The sequence below is a fragment of the Gossypium hirsutum genome, chromosome D09 (assembly GCF_007990345.1).
Source record: "Gossypium hirsutum isolate 1008001.06 chromosome D09, Gossypium_hirsutum_v2.1, whole genome shotgun sequence".
Taxonomy (NCBI): domain Eukaryota; kingdom Viridiplantae; phylum Streptophyta; class Magnoliopsida; order Malvales; family Malvaceae; genus Gossypium; species Gossypium hirsutum.
In genome coordinates this window covers 35,322,814-35,341,299 of record NC_053445.1, presented here as the reverse complement: position 1 = coordinate 35,341,299, position 18,486 = coordinate 35,322,814, and the positions used below count along the sequence as shown (strand labels likewise).

Sequence of the window (18,486 nt, the reverse complement as noted above, 5' to 3'; positions counted from 1 at the left end):
GAACTTATATTGGCAGGGTATAAAATAAATAAAGACCGTTTTCACGAGATGTTGGTAGTTTTGCGTTCAATTAACGGTAAAGGCGCGGACTACCTTTGTAACATATGTTTCGAACAGTGAGCACAAGCATACGACGGCGGCCTACGATATGGTCATATGATCTCAAACCTGGCTGAATGCATAAATTATGTTCTAAAAGGAACGTGCCATCTACCGATAACATCGGTTGTGCAAGAGACATATTTTCGTTTGGTGGCGCTATTTCCAAAGCGAGCAGCGAGTTATGCAGGCCAGATGCAAGAAGGCCATGTATGGTGCAGTAAGGTAGTTCAAGAAATTAACAAGGTCAAGGCGCGGGCGAACACCATGCACACAGTGTGTCACGATCGAGAAAACTTATGGTTTCGCGTGACAGAGTTTGACAGACCGCACCAAGGTGTTATTGGCGGGCAATATCGTGTACACTTGCGAAATAAGACTTGCGACTGTGAGATGTTTGATGTACTTCGTTATCCATGCGTTCATGTAATTGCAGCTTGTCAGAATCTCCGTCTGGATCCGATGAGCTATGTCGACGAAGTGTACAAATTAGAAAACATGTACAATGTCTGGAGACACGTTTTCCCACCGGTCCCAGATGAACGTAAGTGGCCGCCCGTATCGCTTGCTCCTTTTAAGCTGTTACCGGATAGAGAATTACGTCGCAAACCAAAGGGTCGACCTTGCTCGACTAGAATACGTAACAATATGGATATCCAGGAAACAACCAGTCAACAGAAGTTGTGCGGATGGTGTGGGAATCCAGGTCATACAATCCGATTATGCCCAAATCGCAATAGTTGAACGTCAATGTAAACAATTTTGTATTATTTATATTTTTTTGAAATAAAAAATTGGTACAAATATTCAAAATATTTACTTATTTTATTTTAAATCTATTTCATTAAAAATATTAAAGTAAATTACAATCACTTTATTCAAAACTACTTTGTATTTTATTAAATGAAATAATATGCCAAGTGTTCAACATATTGCCTTATTTAAAAGAATTTCTATTGTTAAAAATATTAACTATTTTGTATTTTATTAAATGAAATAAAATCAAAATATTCAAAATAAACTATTTTATATTTTATTAAATGAAATAATATCAAAATATTCAAAATAAACTATTTTGTATTTTATTACATCAAATAATATCAAATTATTCAAAATAAACTATTTTGTATTTTATTACATCAAATAATATCAAAATATTCAAAATAAACTATTTTGTATTTTATTACATTAATATAAACTATTTTGTACAAGTATATTAAAATAAAAATCAATCTCCGTTCCCTCCAGATTCAGTGTCACATGGCGGTCGTCGACTGTTACGCGCTGGATTCCTTCTTTGTCCAGCTTTCAGCGGGGGTTGTGGTTGCTTCCGCGAGGATTCTGGTTCATCCGATAGGGGATCTGGTTGTCGGTGTTGGGACGATGAGCCACCTTGATAGAATAGTGAATGTAGAGGTGTTTGCATCACCAACGGCGAAGGTGTTTGAAACTCATACGGTGATGGGGTTTGGTAAAAAGAAGAGCTCCCCAACATCCCTTCTTGCGATCCCTCCTGCGACGATAGTCTATACATCGGCGGTCCACTCGGCATAATCGAAAATAGAGATGAACCGGCCATTGACTCTAACCTGCCATGGGACTAGAAAAATGAAACATATAAAGGTTAAGATACATAAAAAAGGCTAGAATACGCACCTGGCATCATCTGAAAAGGCTGTGCTGTGGGCATCGTCGGTTGAACTATTGGGTCAGGTGACTGTGTCGGTGCTATTGCTGGGCCTGATGAAGTTATGGGAGCTGATGATGGGCCGGGTGAATTTTTGGGCCTCGTTGATGGGCCTGTGTCGTCGTCCCTTCTTCTTGGATTTAAAGGGCCACGTCGTTCCCTTTGGACACGCAATTGTCGCTGCTTCTCCTCTGGCGAGAGTAAATACGACTTCCCATGGATCTTAAAACATGGCATGTATTCCGGCACGCACGCTAACTCTGGAACGATGATCGGTTCCCGAGTAGGTATATAGTCATACCGATCTTCCCATATTTGGATGTAGTGTGACCAGAATCTCGGCCAATCCGTATGCAATTGCCGTAGGTCAATTTTGTGATGATCGTCCAACATTTCAGATGCCACGGGAATCGGTTGTCGGAATCAAAATTGTCGTAATACTCTGTCCGACTGATGCATCTCCACAGTCGCAAAGTTGACCAATGGGACTTTCACATGCCAACCGTTTCGATTTTTGAAGTACTCATCCGGAATTACTGCCCGAATTGTCGATTCCTCATATGGTGTCCATTCAAACTATATGACCATGATGGAAATATTAGTTATGTACTAAATACTAAATACCAATCGACTATCTCATTATGGAAATATCTATTTTATTTAATACTTACTTGTGCTTCCGACCGTTGGTCCAATAGAAGCAGTATATCTTCAAGAGAGGTAGGTAATCGAGCTTAACTTACCGAATGGTTCCACCTAATTAAATAAATTTTTAATATTCGATTATATTTTAAATCAACGTAATAATTGTAAAATCTAATATAAAATTTACCTCGTTATAAGTGGGAATGTATGCGGTTGGTCCACTTGAGGACGTAAAAATAGAAAGCGAAACCGTGCCCATGATTGCAGTAGTGACAAGCAACCTCCGATTTTCTCTTTATTCGGTCGCGTCGCCCCGTACATCTCTCGGTACAATGTTGCCAACACGGCAGAGCCCCAGTTAAATTCACCAGCTGCTCGAAAATCAACGAGTTTCAACAGCCATCTTAGATGCACAAGGTTCCATGATAAGTCCGGCATCAGATAACCTCCAATTATCAGAAGAATGTATGCCCAAGCATATCGAATTCTTTCTATTTCGGTTGAATCATCATCCGGATCCGGGAATGTGTCTCATAATCAGCCTATCTCGATTCGACCTCCGTTAATATTCTCCAAAATAGCACCCAACAGCTCGTAGCATATCGCTCCCCAATCACCAGATTAAACAGACCCGGTGGCTGCGTACCTGTCCACTGGAAGATGGAATGTGTGCGTTTCAGGTCTCCACATGGAAGATGGAATTTGCACTCTCGGGTCTCCACCTCTCAATCAACGCACTGATGAGTTTCGGGTCTAACTTGCATCCCCGGCCTACTGTCGCCACGTGCCAAAAACCCGCCTCCCACAGGTAATTCTCTACCAATGGTGATGGAGGACCATGCATATTGCGGATATAACATTGCAATATTCGATCTACGTACTTGTATAACAAATAATAAAATAATAATTATTTAAAATTGCATAAATAAAAAATCTTAAATAACATTTAAAAATTAAATTTAACACTTACCATTTTCATTTGTTTCATAGATATATGCTTGTCATAAAGATGAATCAATTATCCGACCATTGCTAAATTGGTACAAATTTTTACGATTTAAAAAATAAATTTTAAAACTATTTTAAAAATAATTAAAAATTTGAAGCTCTTTTAAATATAAATTTGAGAGGAATTTGAGAGAATATTAGAGAGAAATTGAGAGAAATGATTTAGTTGTGAAAAAAATGGTGGGGGTTTTTATAGTTTTTTTTTTTACTATTGGGGGGTCACCAACGGTCAAAAAAGTAACCGTTGCTATTGTTCACGCACGGGCAAAACGCGTCCCTAAAGGAGCGCTTACGTGGCAATAAAACGTGCCCTTGAAGGAGCGATTTCCGTCCACGTAAGCAAAGTGCGCCCTCAGGGACACAATTTTCTGTCACATCACCTGACATCGCGCTGACGTGGACACGCTTTCGGGAAAAAAAATCCATTAGAGTAAATAATAAAATATCGGGCCAATTTCGGTAAATTTTAAAAATATTTAAAAAAATAACAAATAAATTGAGAAATTAAAGATATAATTAGCTCAACAGCCCGAAATATTCAATATATGTGCAATTTTTATTTTCCTTGTTGAGATTTCGGATCGCAAACCATGCAAAAAGAGTGGAAAAATAAAGGGTTCAAATTGATTAAAATAAGAAGTCAGGAGGTAATTTGCCTGTAAAACTCAAAACTATGAAAAGCATAAATAAAGTGCAAAAGAGTGAGGAAAAGTGGATAAACTTTATGTAGCATTTTTAGAACACATATAATTAAATGGTCAAATATCTTAAAGAACATTCAACTTAAAATGCTAAAAAGGGAAAACCAAAAAAGAAAAAAAGAGCACACTTAATTGAACATTCAAACAATGAAAGCGCTCGCCTCTGACAACCTTCAGAAAACGTAATCTCATCAAAGGAGATCCGCGACATTCGATGGCAGCTCCTCGATGACAACATTGTAGAACTTCTGGATATCAAACAGCATTCTTTCATCATCTACAGTCACAAAGTTTATGGCAACACCTTTTCTCCCGAACCTTCCACTTCGTCCGATTCGGTGGAGGTAGTTTTCTGGTTGAGTGGGCAGATCATAGTTTATGACAAGGGAGACTTGCTGCACGTCAATACCACGGGCTAACAGATCGGTAGTGATGAGAACACGGGAAGAACCAGAACGGAATTCCCGCATGATGACATCACGCGTATTCTGGTCCATATCTCCATGGGTGGCAGAAACTGTGTGGTCTCGACTTCGCATTTTGTCAGTTAGCCAGTCAACCTTGCGCCTCGTGTTCACGAAAATGACACTTTGGGTAATGGCCAGTGTTTCATAGAGATCGCAGAGTGTTTCGAGCTTCCACTCTTCCTTTTCAACATTCACATAAAACTGCTTGATACCCTCCAGGGTTAGTTCGTCGCGCTTAACCAAAATTCTCACAGGTTTATTCATGAACTTCCGAGTGATCTCTAGGGCTTCGGGTGGCATTGTAGCAGAAAATACCCCAACCTGAATCTTGCCCGGAAGAAGCTGGAAGATGTCATAGATCTGACAGACATGACAACATTAGCAGAGCACAAAATATCAAAACCAAAGGTTGCAAAACTCAAAACAGTTACGTCAAATATCGCACACCTGATCCTTAAAACCACGGGAGAGCATTTCATCAGCCTCATCCAAGACAAACATCTTAATATAATCTGGACGGAGTGATTGCCTTCTCAACATATCGAAGACACGACCGGGAGTACCGACAACAACATGAACACCACTTTGAAGAATTCGCTGATCCTCGCGAACACTAGTCCCACCAACACAAGCGTGGACCTTCACACCAAGGTAATCACCAAGTGCCCGCATCACCTTCTCGATCTGTTGAGCCAACTCCCTAGTGGGTGCCAAAACCAGAGCCTGGCATTGGACTATACCGTAATCAAGTTGCTGCAAAATTCCAGAGCAAAAAGTCGCTGTCTTTCCAGTCCCAGACTGTGCCTGTTGTATCACATCGAGACCCTTGCAGAATGGAACAATTCCTCTTTGCTGAATCGCTGAGGGCTTCTCAAAACCTTAAAAAATATCTCAGACAAAAGTATCGAGAGTCAACATAGATTAGCAAAAAAGAAAAATAAAACATCAAAAAATTTATGTAAGTTCAAACAAACCGAAGACTGCGATTCCGAAAGAAATTATAAATGCTGAGTGTAAGAGTTTTTTATTTTCTTTTCAAAGTACTAAGTATAAGTACCATATGCATAGATGCCCCTCAGAAGGTTCTCTTGAAGTCCCATTGCATCAAAACTGTCATAAACTTCATCATAAGAAGTGAAAACATCATCTCCATCCGTTTGGAGCCTGTAACATTTGACATTGCATCACACTAAGCATCAACAAGTTGTAAAATTGAACAACACTAAGAGGAAAGTTTGTGATCAACAAACAAGAAACTTACAAATCACTCATTTTCTGATCAAATTGACGAGCATCGAATTGGGATCCTTCGGGTGCTACACCAGCCATGACTGCAGATGGAAAAAAAAGAGTGAAAAGCTTGTCAACCAAAGTCCAGCTCACCTCAGGATAGATATTATAGCTTTTAGGTTAAAGATATAACGGAGTACCGACAAAGAAATCAAGATATTACATAAGATTAAGAATATGAACAAACATATTGGGTACAATGGAATGTTTTTCATTGCATTAAAGATGTAATAGAAGAGCCAAACTTGCACACCAAGTGAAAAGGGTGCACAAGCATTAACTTCTGATTTAGTATCCGGAGACAATATGCAAAGGGGCAGATGACTATCTGATATTAAGTCGTAAATGTTTTACAATCAGAGACACCGCATTGCCCACCTCTCCAAAATTCAAAATTCACACAGGGGCAACACATTCAAAAGGAAACTGTTTACCACAAAGTTATCCCATAATTATAAAACATCAACACTTGAGAACATACCAAAGACACTATCTTGGGAACAAATAATCATCACTCCTATACGAAAGGTAGTTAATGGATGAGTCTTCGTATAAGGGAAAGAAGCAAAAACCTACTTTGTCAATTACACATTCATTCAGATTTGTCCAACCGCCAATTAGCATTCAAGGGTTCTACAAAATTGGTGGCGTATCCTAACGCTAGGTCACACACCCTAATTCATTTGAACATGACAACAAATTCTGATTTCGAATATCAGCCTCAAAGTAACATCAATCCAACACATCGAGATTAAACTATAGTCGAACACTTAATCGAACTAGTGTTTGTCCTGTATCTGCTAACAATAATTCACTCAACCAATGGCAAGGTTTCAACCTAAATGCTTGAAGTTGATTTATTGACAATTGAGATACATTCAAAATTAAGACTTGTAATCTAAATTACAAAAAGGAAGAACCTGTTTCTTTTCTTTTTATTTTCATTTAATAAACACATATAAAAATAGCATAACAAGGCTTCATATTTGCTAATTTCTCAAGCCCTAAACTACAAAATCATCTAGATAAAACTAATCAATCTCAAAAAACAATATAAACCCAAAATCACACAATGAAAACAGATCAAAACCCAGATCTCAAAAAGTAAAATTAAATCCAATACACATAAAAAAAATCCAACAGAAGAAGAAAAAACATAGAAACAAAAAGGACTCCACTCCACTCCAATCAAACACAAACACAAACACCCAAACCCAAAAAAGAAAATCAAAAATAAAAAAAGAGAGAGAAAATCAATCAACCTTGAAGCAGATGAAGAGAGCAAGAGATAAAAAAGCGACTATTTTGGGGGATGTGATGCCGAATTTGTTGAATAAGGAGAGTAAATGGGCAAAAAGGGTAGTCTTTTTTGGAGACCTTCTCGGTTAAGATTTAGAGAGAGAATTTGTGTGAGGGTTTTCCCCAACTCCTCGGATCTGTGTCGTGGAGTGCTAAGGGAAAAAACCAATATGAAGAGAAGAAGAAGAAAGTGTTTTTGATGATAATAAGCAAAGCAAAACAAAAAGGCCTTTTCTATATATAACCCTTTCAAGTTTTCCACCCTAAAACCCTTAAATTCTTTCCACACTGATTTTACCTATTTGCCCTTGTTTATTTGGATAATATAACATTTAATCCTTAAATTTGACAACTTTTATCAACTTGGTCCAAAAAATTGAGAGGTTATTTTAATTTAGTTGAATCCCTAACCTGGATTCTGTTTAGTAATGGCATGATATTATTCTAATATCGTACCATATCGTGACTTGTTTTAAAATTAATAAAATTTATGTTATGGCATGACATAATTTAAAAATGTCATGTTATTGTATCATAACAAAATTCAAGTTCATAAATTAAATTAAGAAAAATTGTCAAGTTTTGAGACTAATGTTACCTACCTACCCTTGTTTATTTGGATAATGTAACATTTAATCTTTGAACTTCACAAATTTTCCTTAACTAGTTCCTAAATTTTTTATTCACATTAGTCTCAGAACTTATCAACTTTTCTCAATCTAATTCTTCAACTTGGATTCCGTTTAGGATTGTCATCACTTGAAAATTTAAATATTTTTATACAAAATCTAAAAATTACAAAAAAAAAATCAAGTAATAACATGACACAATCTCAAAGTGTCACGTCATCATACCTTAATAAAATCCAAATAGAGGGATCAAATTGAGAAAAGTTACCAAATTCTAGACTAATGTAGATAAAAAAAGTTCAGGAACCAAGTTAAGGAAAAATTGTTATACTCCTTGTTTATTTTCTTTTATCATAATTAAACCTATTCATTCGTCAAATTTGGGTTGATCCAACCTTCCTCAACTTCCTATTTAATAATAAAATTAAGAAGCATATTCTCTCACCCTTTAAATGGATAATGTAGACTCGAATATTTGTAAATATCATATCGTATTTGCTTTTTTGCAACTTATACCAATTTATCAATTTTTTCATTTAAATACCTAAAGCTTCTTTTTTTTTTGTCAAAAATAGTATTTAAACTATCAATATTATCTCATTTTACTCGAAGAGGGTGGAATTTCCGTTAAAAACATGTCACGTATCACATTCTTATTAGATGATAGCATGTTTTGGGTAAATATGACGAAATTGATTATTTAGATACTACTTTTGACCCCTAAAAAATATTAAGCACAACAATCAATTTTTGTTGATGGGAAAAGTCAGTGTTAAGACTAATTTGGTTTAGTCGAGCCGTTCGAAATGTCGAAACGAGAAATATAGGAGGCAAATTACGGGATTAAGAAATAGAATTCATTAAACTATTAAATTTATAGTAGAGGGACAAAACGGTTAGGTGAGTAGAAAGAAGAAATTTGATTGAAGCATTGAACAAGTCCTTAGCTAGCAATTAAGCCAAGGACTAGAGAACAATTAAACCATTAAGCAATTCATACTTAGTGCTTGGGAATGATCTCTTCCATCCATTGCCACTAACTATTTTATGAGCAAATCATGAACATTTATTTATAATTAAATTAGTTAATTAAAGTAAATTGTGCGATTAAGTGATGGTGGAAGAGAGAAAGCATAAAACAAAAGAAAAAATATTTTATTTTCATTTTTAATCATCAAACCTTAATTAGCTCAAGTGTTAGTTTTTCTTTTTATTGCTAAGTTTTGTTCAAGCTGCCATTATTGAGTATTAGTTAATTGGGAGCTTGAAAATCATGATTTACATAGCTGTATAAGCTTTAGAATATAGTGGGTAATGTTGATTTGAGCTTGAATTGAGAGTAGATTACATGGGTAATTATGTGACATTAGGATCAAATTGAATAGAATGAAAATTGTGAAGTTTGTGTTATAGAATGATAATTAAGGTCCTTGTAGTATATTTACGAAGTCAGATTTAAATTCAACCGGGTAACTCATGAGAAACGAGCGTTTCATATATTAGGGTTTTGAGGGATTAAATTGAACCAAGTGCATTTCATGTTTAATTTTTACGCCTCAATGTGTAATGTATGAAACTAATGAATTTCTATAATTCAATTTATTGAACGTAGCTAAAGATGACGTCGAGAGATAGGAGAAAAGCAAAAGTTGTTGACGATAGGGGTGTTCAAATGGTCGACTCAATTAATACCCTAACCGAATTACCATGAACCATAAAAGTTTCAAAATCTTTTAATTGACCGAAATAATTTTGGTTAATTTGAGCAGTTAACTGAATTATGTTTATATAAGTAGTTTAACATAATCGAATAATATTGATATCAAACACGATTTGAAGTACGTATAAACTTGATCAATTGAGTCAAATGGTTTATGTTTGAAATATATACTTGTATGTTTGTGACTATGAGATTGCATTGTGATAGTGCTATGTTAATTTGAACTATATTATGTTTTAATGGTTGTTAATAATCAACCATGCCTTATTAACAGTATCAAATAAAGTTACATGTATAGTTGACATGTCATAAGATTCATTTTGTAGGTGAGAGATCTAGTATTGAGTGTGTATTATTATGTTATAATCCTCTAATACCCTAAGACTGAGAACATATCAACAGCTCAAATACTCTGTGGGTATTAGCATATTTTAATATAGTTGGTGGGATTGGTGCAGTTATGCCCTGTTAGCCCTTATGTTGCATATTCTAGTGTGTTGGTAGATTGATCTACGTAACCGTTCTTGAGTCCAAGTCAATTAATAAGGGTCGAAATAATAAATCGAATATAAATTCTAAATAATTATTGATTATGCTTAAAGTATTTATAATGAGATCGATTTACATTATATGAAACGAGACGCTAATACTCTGAGGGCGCAACAAATTTGATATTCGATAATGTATTACGAATATCTTGAGGGTGCAATGGTAAATGAATTATGTGATTAACTATGTGAGAACAAAGTTAATGTAAAGTTAGTTAACCTGCTTATGGCATCTTTCTAATATGCTTGTTAATTTACTTAATGAATGTATTGATTTCAAGTTATGTTTACACTACTAAGTATGAATTATTCCGTGTAAGAATTTATTTGTTTTCGTGCACAGATCCCGATCAAATTCCTTTCAGTGAGTTTCAATGCTTGATTTATAAACTAGTAAGGATGAATATATGTGTTTAATCACTTCATTATCTACAACATATAGAAATATATTGATTGCCGAACTGTTTGAGTATATAATTATGGTTTAGTGTTTAAATTGATGAACTTGAGTTTAGTGTAACCTTTGCCATTATGTTAAATTGATGTTCGGACATAAGAATTATAGTGCTAATAGCCATAGGCAGGAAATGATCATGTTTGGGGTTAGGTTAGGTGTAGACACTGCGATTCTCTTATCGACATCCCGACTCTCTTTTCTTGTCGCGACCTCGTGAAACTTGTAGGGACACCACGATGTCTCTTGTTTTCACGTCACAATCTCACCTACAGTTTCAGCACTAAGTCTTGAATCACTTTCGAAGTTTCATAAATGCCTCCATGGGCACAAATTGAATCGAGACACATCAAATCATTAAAGTTTAAATATCGACATTGCATTATTTCGTTATTTTAATTGCTTGGTGATATTGATATACATTATTAAATAAGATATTTAGTAAAATAATTATAATTAATTTGAGTTTGTTCTAACAACGTAATATGACATCATGCACCTAGATCTAATGATTGAGTTGGATATGAGGTGTCACATATAGCCTGAATTTGGATAATATTCAAATTTTGATATTTTAAAATAAAAATTTAACTCTAATAAAGAAAAAAAACCCAGAACAACATGAACAATCCTCATTTATCAAGAAAGTTCAAACTCCTAATAAAATGTTGGATAATTAAAGAAAAAATACGAAAAATAATAGGGTCTCAGTGTAGCACTGCAATTTATATAAACTTCACAACGCTTAGTAACACAGTTTGTTGAAAATTATGTCACAGTTTAGCTGCTAAAACAATGTTATCTACAAACCAGTAATCAATCCCTGGTTTAAACATTATCAAACAATCACTTCTCCAATTCCGTATAATATTTTATCATTATGTTCATCATTTGTTCGAGAAACACCAAGCAATACAAAGCTGTTTCATCCGATCACCTGGACGAATGTACCGGAATCTCCTCATCCTGCATACATGAAACAAATTGAAAACAAGTAAAAAGATTTTCATCTAGTTCTTTATATGGATATGGATACTTCAAGAAAAATAAACAGTCGGAGTAAGATCGATATATGTACCAGTCGCAAGTTGATCTTCTCGGACCAGTTAAAGATCTTTGAATAAACTTGATCCCCTCCTAGTTCTTCACCGGAAGCCCCAGCAGCAATCCTTATAACATCTTCGATCAATGCAAAGTTTCCCATGATATCGACATGAGCACCGCTAAGGGTGCCACGGCCTTCCAATAGGTTGGCCGGAGGCAAATGATTGTATTCCCTAATGTATGTTCGAATTCCGGAGGGATTAAATCGGGTCTTACCACGCCAGCCTTTAGCGCACATGAAACCTGCACTTAAAACAGGTACTGTCTCGTCCCCATCCACGGAATACACACCGTCCCTCAGGCAGGTATCTTCATCATCGGCAGATGTATCGATCTTAAACGGAATACTACACTCGGCATGCGGTGATAACTTGTACACATATGCTCGTTCAGTTGGTAGGCCAACTCCATACAGAGAATAGATTTCCATATCCGGTGCGTTCGGCAACCTATGGAAACATTTACGAACCTAATGAGTGTTTACATATACAATCAAACGGAAAACAAAATTCACGGCCTGGAAAGTGCATTATATCGTACCCGTATATACCGCAAATTGAAAGGAAAATTAAGTAGAATTCAAGAAAATAATCGAAAGTTATGTTACTTGGACTCAGAGATAAGTGTTGGTTGGACTTCTATCAACTTTTAGGCCACATATTCAGATTAAAGATAAAAAACCAAAGGAGATATAAAGAAACAAAAAAGTTACTCGAAAAGGGAAATTGAATGTTAAATATCAGGCAACAAGAAACAAAATGAAACGATGGAGTAGAGATTCTCACCTCGTTTCCAAAGGGTTTGACCAATACTTGTAGTGTTTATACTGGGGATCGTCCAAATTGTCCGCAACTCCATAGGAGAAATGGGCGGTACCACGAGCCATCATTTTTGGAGCAACAAAATGAAGCAGGTCAACAAGTGAATCAGCAGTGTAAGTTTTATACTCTGCAACGGCTTTGATACCAGCAAATCCCATGTCATGGTATTCCGTCCACACGTCTCTACAAGTCGTGTTTGCAGCACTATGACCCTTAATAGCACCCTGAACATTGCCATATAGAACAGTCATACAGCAAAACAAGGTAAGTTAGCTATGTTACATGGACTTGAACTTGCACTCGAGCAAATAAGCTAACAGGGGAACCTCCAAGATTAAAAGAGAAATGAATTACCCTGAAGTCAATTCTCTCAATGTCGGATGAAGGTGCCTCCGCGACATCTTTTCCAAAGGATATAATCCTTCCATAATTTGCACTTTTAGCTTTACAAACCGCATTTTCGGAACCAGCTTGGTCGGCAATCTGAGTCTCATTCTTCTTTTCTCTCTTCTTGGCACAAGAATTTCCTTCCTCCGGTGACCAGTCTAGACCACCCCATATTGTATTCCCACCTCTCGGTATCATCGACATGGTCGAATCCCAAGTCCGGCTCATTCTCATCACATGTTGCAATGTTTGGAACTGAAATATATCATTATCCAAAAAACCGGGTGCAAGAGCCCTGCATTGCAGGTTCGTTTTTGTAAGAAAGAAATTACATTTAACAATTCCTGATATAATTTGAGACTATCAACTAATAAGTAACTTGCATATCTACCAATTTCGGAGCTCAAGAATATAGGTTTACTGGATGCTCTTTGACAAGGAAAACTGAAAACTTCTTCCTAAACATGAAAGACGCGACATATACAATCAGCCATATAACACACTGATTTATTACAAAAGCAGAAAACGGACTAATGACAGTAATGAGTACATGAGATCCACGGTTTTGTTGCTTTCGGCATATTTAAAACTCAACAGATAATCGTGTTTCTAAGGATACGTACAAAAATGTGGTTTTAAATGCAAATGCTGCTGCATTTGTGTTGTCACAACTCACGACCTATTTAAAGTAACCAAATTAGTACTTGATGAAACCTTTAAAGTTTCCCAATACTGTGCAAATTCCAAAGCTTTTGCTCAGAAAAGATATAATAAGATGACAGACGAAACATCATAAGATACATACGCAGTTGCTAGAACTAGTTACTTCCGAGAAGGTATACTTTTTAGATACCTGGCAACTGCAATATCCTTTGCTTCAGCCGAGAAAAGCCCAGCAATAGCTTTCGGAACGCCGAGAAATGGCCCACCAATGTTAACAACGGCTTTAATATGCTTAGAACACCAATCTGGCCCACCACCACCACCCATCGGAGCAGGTGCTTCAACCCACTTCATAAAGTGTAGGAAATACAGAACTCCCATCGAATGTGGAATGACTACAACTTTTCTCCCTCCATTTGTAGCAACCAACAGTTCAATATTACTCTTAATACGGCTCAGTGTTTGATCACGTACCTGATTAATCAAAAGATGCCAACATCTTAAAGGTGCATAATCAATGAACCACATTGCCAACGTGTTGGGGAAAATTTACCTCGGTGTTTTGAAATGAGAGTCTCCAATCGTAAGCAGCCATGTACATGGTTTTATCCTCATATCCAATCCGAGCCAAGTTAGCAATCAGAACTGCCCACACAAAATATCCAGGAGCGAAGTAATCTGCAGCCACTAGGCCAGAGACAGGCCTTACTCTTATACCACAAGGATCTAATCCGGTTTCATTATCCAATGACATGTGCTCCACCCAGCATAGAGGTCTGCATTCCAATAAAACCACGGAGAACAATTATCCAAGCAACACTAAGAGTTCATAACTTAGTCACAAAACTAAGACTCACGAATCAAAATGCTATTGAACTGGAACAAGGAGCAAGCAAATTGCCATAGGCCTATTCTAATACAACATAATACTTTTCAATTTTTACCAGATTAAAAGTTCTTTAAACAACCGTAATGCACTTGACATTCAAAAGAAATGTTGCTTTCAGTCCAGTGCTTCAATCTCTTGCAGGTTATGGTAAAAAAAAGGAAGCTAAACATGTCATTTCGGTTCCATATTGTTTTCATACATCATGCAACCTGGTGTTTCAATTTAAAACGCAAGGCACACAATTGAAAGAGTAAAGACATGGATCCAACTCAAACATGTCTCATCTACTAAACCAAGAAAAGCACAATAACTGGTACGCAAAACAAGAAGCAAATAATAAACGGATGGCACCTCATAACCATATAAGCATATCTTATAGTCTATGTTAATCAGACTCGGTGTGTCTTGGATATGGATACGTGTCTGATAAGGATATGAATAGTCAGAGCAACATAGGTCATAGGTAGTTGGCCCAGCATGACTTTGAAAATTGGGGTGAAGAGAAGAGTAGATTGAGAAAAAATCAAATGAATACAGAATATGGAGGCTGTTTCTGGGGTTGTCAAATCAAAACAAAACATCAATTCTCAACTTTCCATAAAACTTGCAAATTCTCCAATGTTATGCAAAAGGCTCCAGATACATGCAGCATCTCCCAATATATGCAGCCTTCCTACTGTTTATAAATAGGGAGGCTATTTCGGGGGCTTGAATCCGTGATCAAAACAGGATTTACCAGAAATTCACAAACTAGACCTTTTATCAGACAAACAAAACTGCCTACAGAAATCACCAATACATGTTGCATAGAATTAACAAACAATTGTAAAAACAGCATTAAAATCACCAGTACCCCTTACCGGAGACTATAAAACTACACCTCATTTTCAGGGTTTTGAACCTTAATTACCAAAGGTTCAGAAACTACATATTTTATCCCACAACCAAAAAGACAACATAAAACCATCTATACCTAATGTACAGAATCAACAAACAATCCTAAAAACAGCATTTTAATCACCGGTTACCGATACCCCTTATCCGAAACCACAAAATACCCCCAGTTTTAGGGGTTCTGAACCTGGAAAACTATTGAAAGAAGACAGTTAACCTTAATTACCAAAACAAATCACAACTATACCTTTTAGCACGCAACCAAAGCCGCAACATAAATCATCAATACTTGTTGAACAAAATCTCAAAACGATACCCTGAATCCATAAAACTATACCTAAGTTCTGGGGTTTTAAACCCCCGGAGAACAGATAGCAAGTAGACACTTAAACTTTAATTAACAAATATCGACAAACACAACCAAAAATGCAACATAATCACAATGCTTTGTGTAACAAATTCAACAAACAAGTAGACACTTAAACTTTAATTAACAAACATCCACAAACACAACCAAAAATGCAACATAATCACAATGCTTTGTGTAACAAAATCAACAAACAATCCTAAAAACAGCATTCAAATCACCAAAACCCTTTATCCAAAACAGCAAACTACACCTAATTTCCGGGGTTCCGAACATGGAAAAACGGATAGCAAGTGGACACTTGTTGAACAAAAATCAACATACAATCCTAAAAACAAAACCCCTTATCCAAAACCCAGAAAGCCACACCAAAAACCCAGAAGCTTGATGCCAAGTAGACACTTAACCTTAATTACCAAAGATTTACAAACAAGACTCTTTACCATCCAACATAAATCAATAGTACTTGTTGAACAAAAATCACCAAAAAAATCCTAAAAATAGCATTTACATCATCATAAAACTACACCTAATTTCTAGCTAGACAGCACACATACGAAACTTACCAATAAAAGAAAGCAAAGCATCAAAAAGAGATTAGATACCTTTTATAGACTTCACCAAAAGTACCACCCCAAAGGCGTTTCCTAAACAAGCCTTCAGCACACTCACGGCCTTCCCATAGTTCAAGTCCACCAGTGACAATCCCAGGCACAAACACCACTGGGTGCTTAGCTTCCAACCCTTCTTTCTTGAGCTTAACACCAGGCGGGTCGGGTAAAGGACCCGTTATTGCTTCCGTTACATACTGAGGGAATGAAGCCGGCATTGCATTGTAAAGGAACAAGAGGAGCCACCAGATTATACATATACAACCAATGAACCAACAGCAAGTGTCCATACATGACCACTTGGGTTGTTTTGGTGGTTTCTCACCACGTTTCTTCTTGATCTTTGATGGGGTTTTCTTGTTTTTGCCATTAACATCATCATCACCATCCGCATCAACATCATCATGATCTTCGTCTTCTTCTTCTTCATTATGCTTTGAATCTGAAGATTCATTTATGGGTTTTCTTCTTCTAAGTGAAGACATGTTTTTCTCTTTTTGGTTCTTTTGTTTTAACTTAAATCACAAACTCTAGTCGGTCTTGAATGAAACGCAGTGTTCTTTAAAAAAAACACAAAAAAAAAAGACTGTCTGAAAAAAAATCAGTTGAAAAGCTTGAAAAGAATCCTCTTTCTAGGTTTCAGATCGAAAAAGGAAATAGGACAATTAAAAGCAAAGCAATTATAGGCATCAAAGGGTCAATAGTCCAAAGCTAAAACGCTTATCCAATATACTAGCCATAATTTTAGATATATTATATTTAATAAACAATTAAAAAACATCAAGATTACACGACAAAAGAAAGAAAAACAACAACAAAAGATTTTGGTTGAAGTAAGAATATAGAACAAGAAAATCAAACATATCAGCCGAATAAATTTTAACTCAATCTGTAGTTATTAATATAATAAAATTTGAGTTTATTATGCTGAAGTATATCTATAAAGAGGGGTATAATAGTTCTAAAGATTATATCAAAAACAGTAAATATAACCAAAATTTATAATAAAATTATTAAAAAATAAAAAATAAAACATATTAGTTTTATGTTCTGGACACTTTCTTTTTGTTATTTAAAAAATTGTTATAGAAATTTTTTGGTCGCAATTGACAGGCTATTAACATATTTAAATTTGTTAACACTCTGGAACATATGAAAATAATGATGTATAAATTACATTTATATAAAAATTAATTTTGATCTTGGGTGTCATGGTTTTTTTAAGTTCGAATGTCACTATCTAGGGGTTATTCTTCTGGATTTATTTTGAATATGAGTTTATTTGTATGACTTTTATATAAAATATAAATATAATAACACAATCTTAGTTGTATTTAGTATTGGGTAAATTACACCCCAAGGTTACTAAATGATTAGTAAATTACGTTTTGATCATTCGATTTTAAAATGTTACAAAATAATCCCTGAACTATTCAAATATTTTCATTTAAGTTTATCTTTTTAAGTTTAGTTAGCAAGCTCCAAACAACAATTTAATGATCAGTATGGTGAATCAATACCAATTGAGTAGAATAATATACCTTAGATCCAAGTTGCTTGGATTTTGATTTGTAGATTCGTGACATTCAAAGTTGTTTCATGAAAAAAATTAAACTATCAAAGAGAAGGGGAAGGATAACTTGCGGTTGGTGCAGGTGATGCTAATAGAAAAGGTCGTACAACTAGATTTGAACAGCTTAGTGACTTAAATAAAAACATTCGAATAGTTCAATGACTATTTTATAACTCTTTGAAGTTGAGTGATCGAAACGTAAGCTTATTAATAGTTTAATGACCTTAGTCGTAGTTTACTCTTTATTATTTTATAAAAAGAATTGATCTTTTAATTCGAGTTGACTCATGATGTATTTTTAATTAGGAGCTTAAATATAACACTAGATACTAAAATTAGGATATGGGTGAAAAAAATTACGACATAGATTTATAAAAAATTTTAAGTATGACATTGAACTTTCATGCCAAACTGAGGTATGATTAGATATATTAACCCAAATAAAAACCTTCATAAATTATATTATAAATAATAGTAATTTAATAAAAAAAATGCTAGAACCGTCTAAAAATGGGAGGAAGGGAAAAAAAGATTCGCTAATGCGTTGATTGGGCGTTGGGGGATGGGATGCTGCAATGGGTGAAGTGGGTCCACTTTAAATATGGACCAATTAACTGTTTGTTTTTATTA

General features: G+C 35.5%; 2 protein-coding genes and 1 non-coding gene across 3 annotated transcripts; all 3 read right to left on the bottom strand.

The window, feature by feature from the left end:
• Positions 1-4,141: 4,141 nt before the first annotated feature.
• Positions 4,142-7,441, bottom strand: LOC107891725 (eukaryotic initiation factor 4A-8). Its single transcript, XM_016816599.2, has 5 exons — positions 7,160-7,441; positions 5,869-5,938; positions 5,665-5,771; positions 5,055-5,485; positions 4,142-4,967 (listed from the first exon to the last, which is right to left on the bottom strand). Exons 2-5 carry the CDS (start codon positions 5,934-5,936, stop codon positions 4,332-4,334), a joined length of 1,242 nt encoding a protein of 413 aa, XP_016672088.2. The 5' UTR covers positions 5,937-5,938; positions 7,160-7,441; the 3' UTR covers positions 4,142-4,331.
• LOC121221556 (small nucleolar RNA snoR98) lies at positions 6,121-6,226 on the bottom strand. The gene has a single exon (XR_005918947.1). It is a non-coding gene; the product is annotated as a small nucleolar RNA snoR98 (small nucleolar RNA).
• A 3,806-nt stretch (positions 7,442-11,247) lies between the features above and the next one.
• On the bottom strand, positions 11,248-17,435 carry LOC107891726 (phospholipid:diacylglycerol acyltransferase 1). The gene is made up of 7 exons (XM_016816600.2): positions 16,278-17,435; positions 14,076-14,298; positions 13,713-13,996; positions 12,827-13,154; positions 12,437-12,696; positions 11,626-12,100; positions 11,248-11,513 (listed from the first exon to the last, which is right to left on the bottom strand). The coding sequence occupies exons 1-7, from the start codon at positions 16,766-16,768 to the stop codon at positions 11,481-11,483; spliced, it is 2,094 nt and encodes a 697-aa protein (XP_016672089.1). The 5' UTR covers positions 16,769-17,435; the 3' UTR covers positions 11,248-11,480.
• Between the last annotated feature and the right edge of the window lie 1,051 nt (positions 17,436-18,486).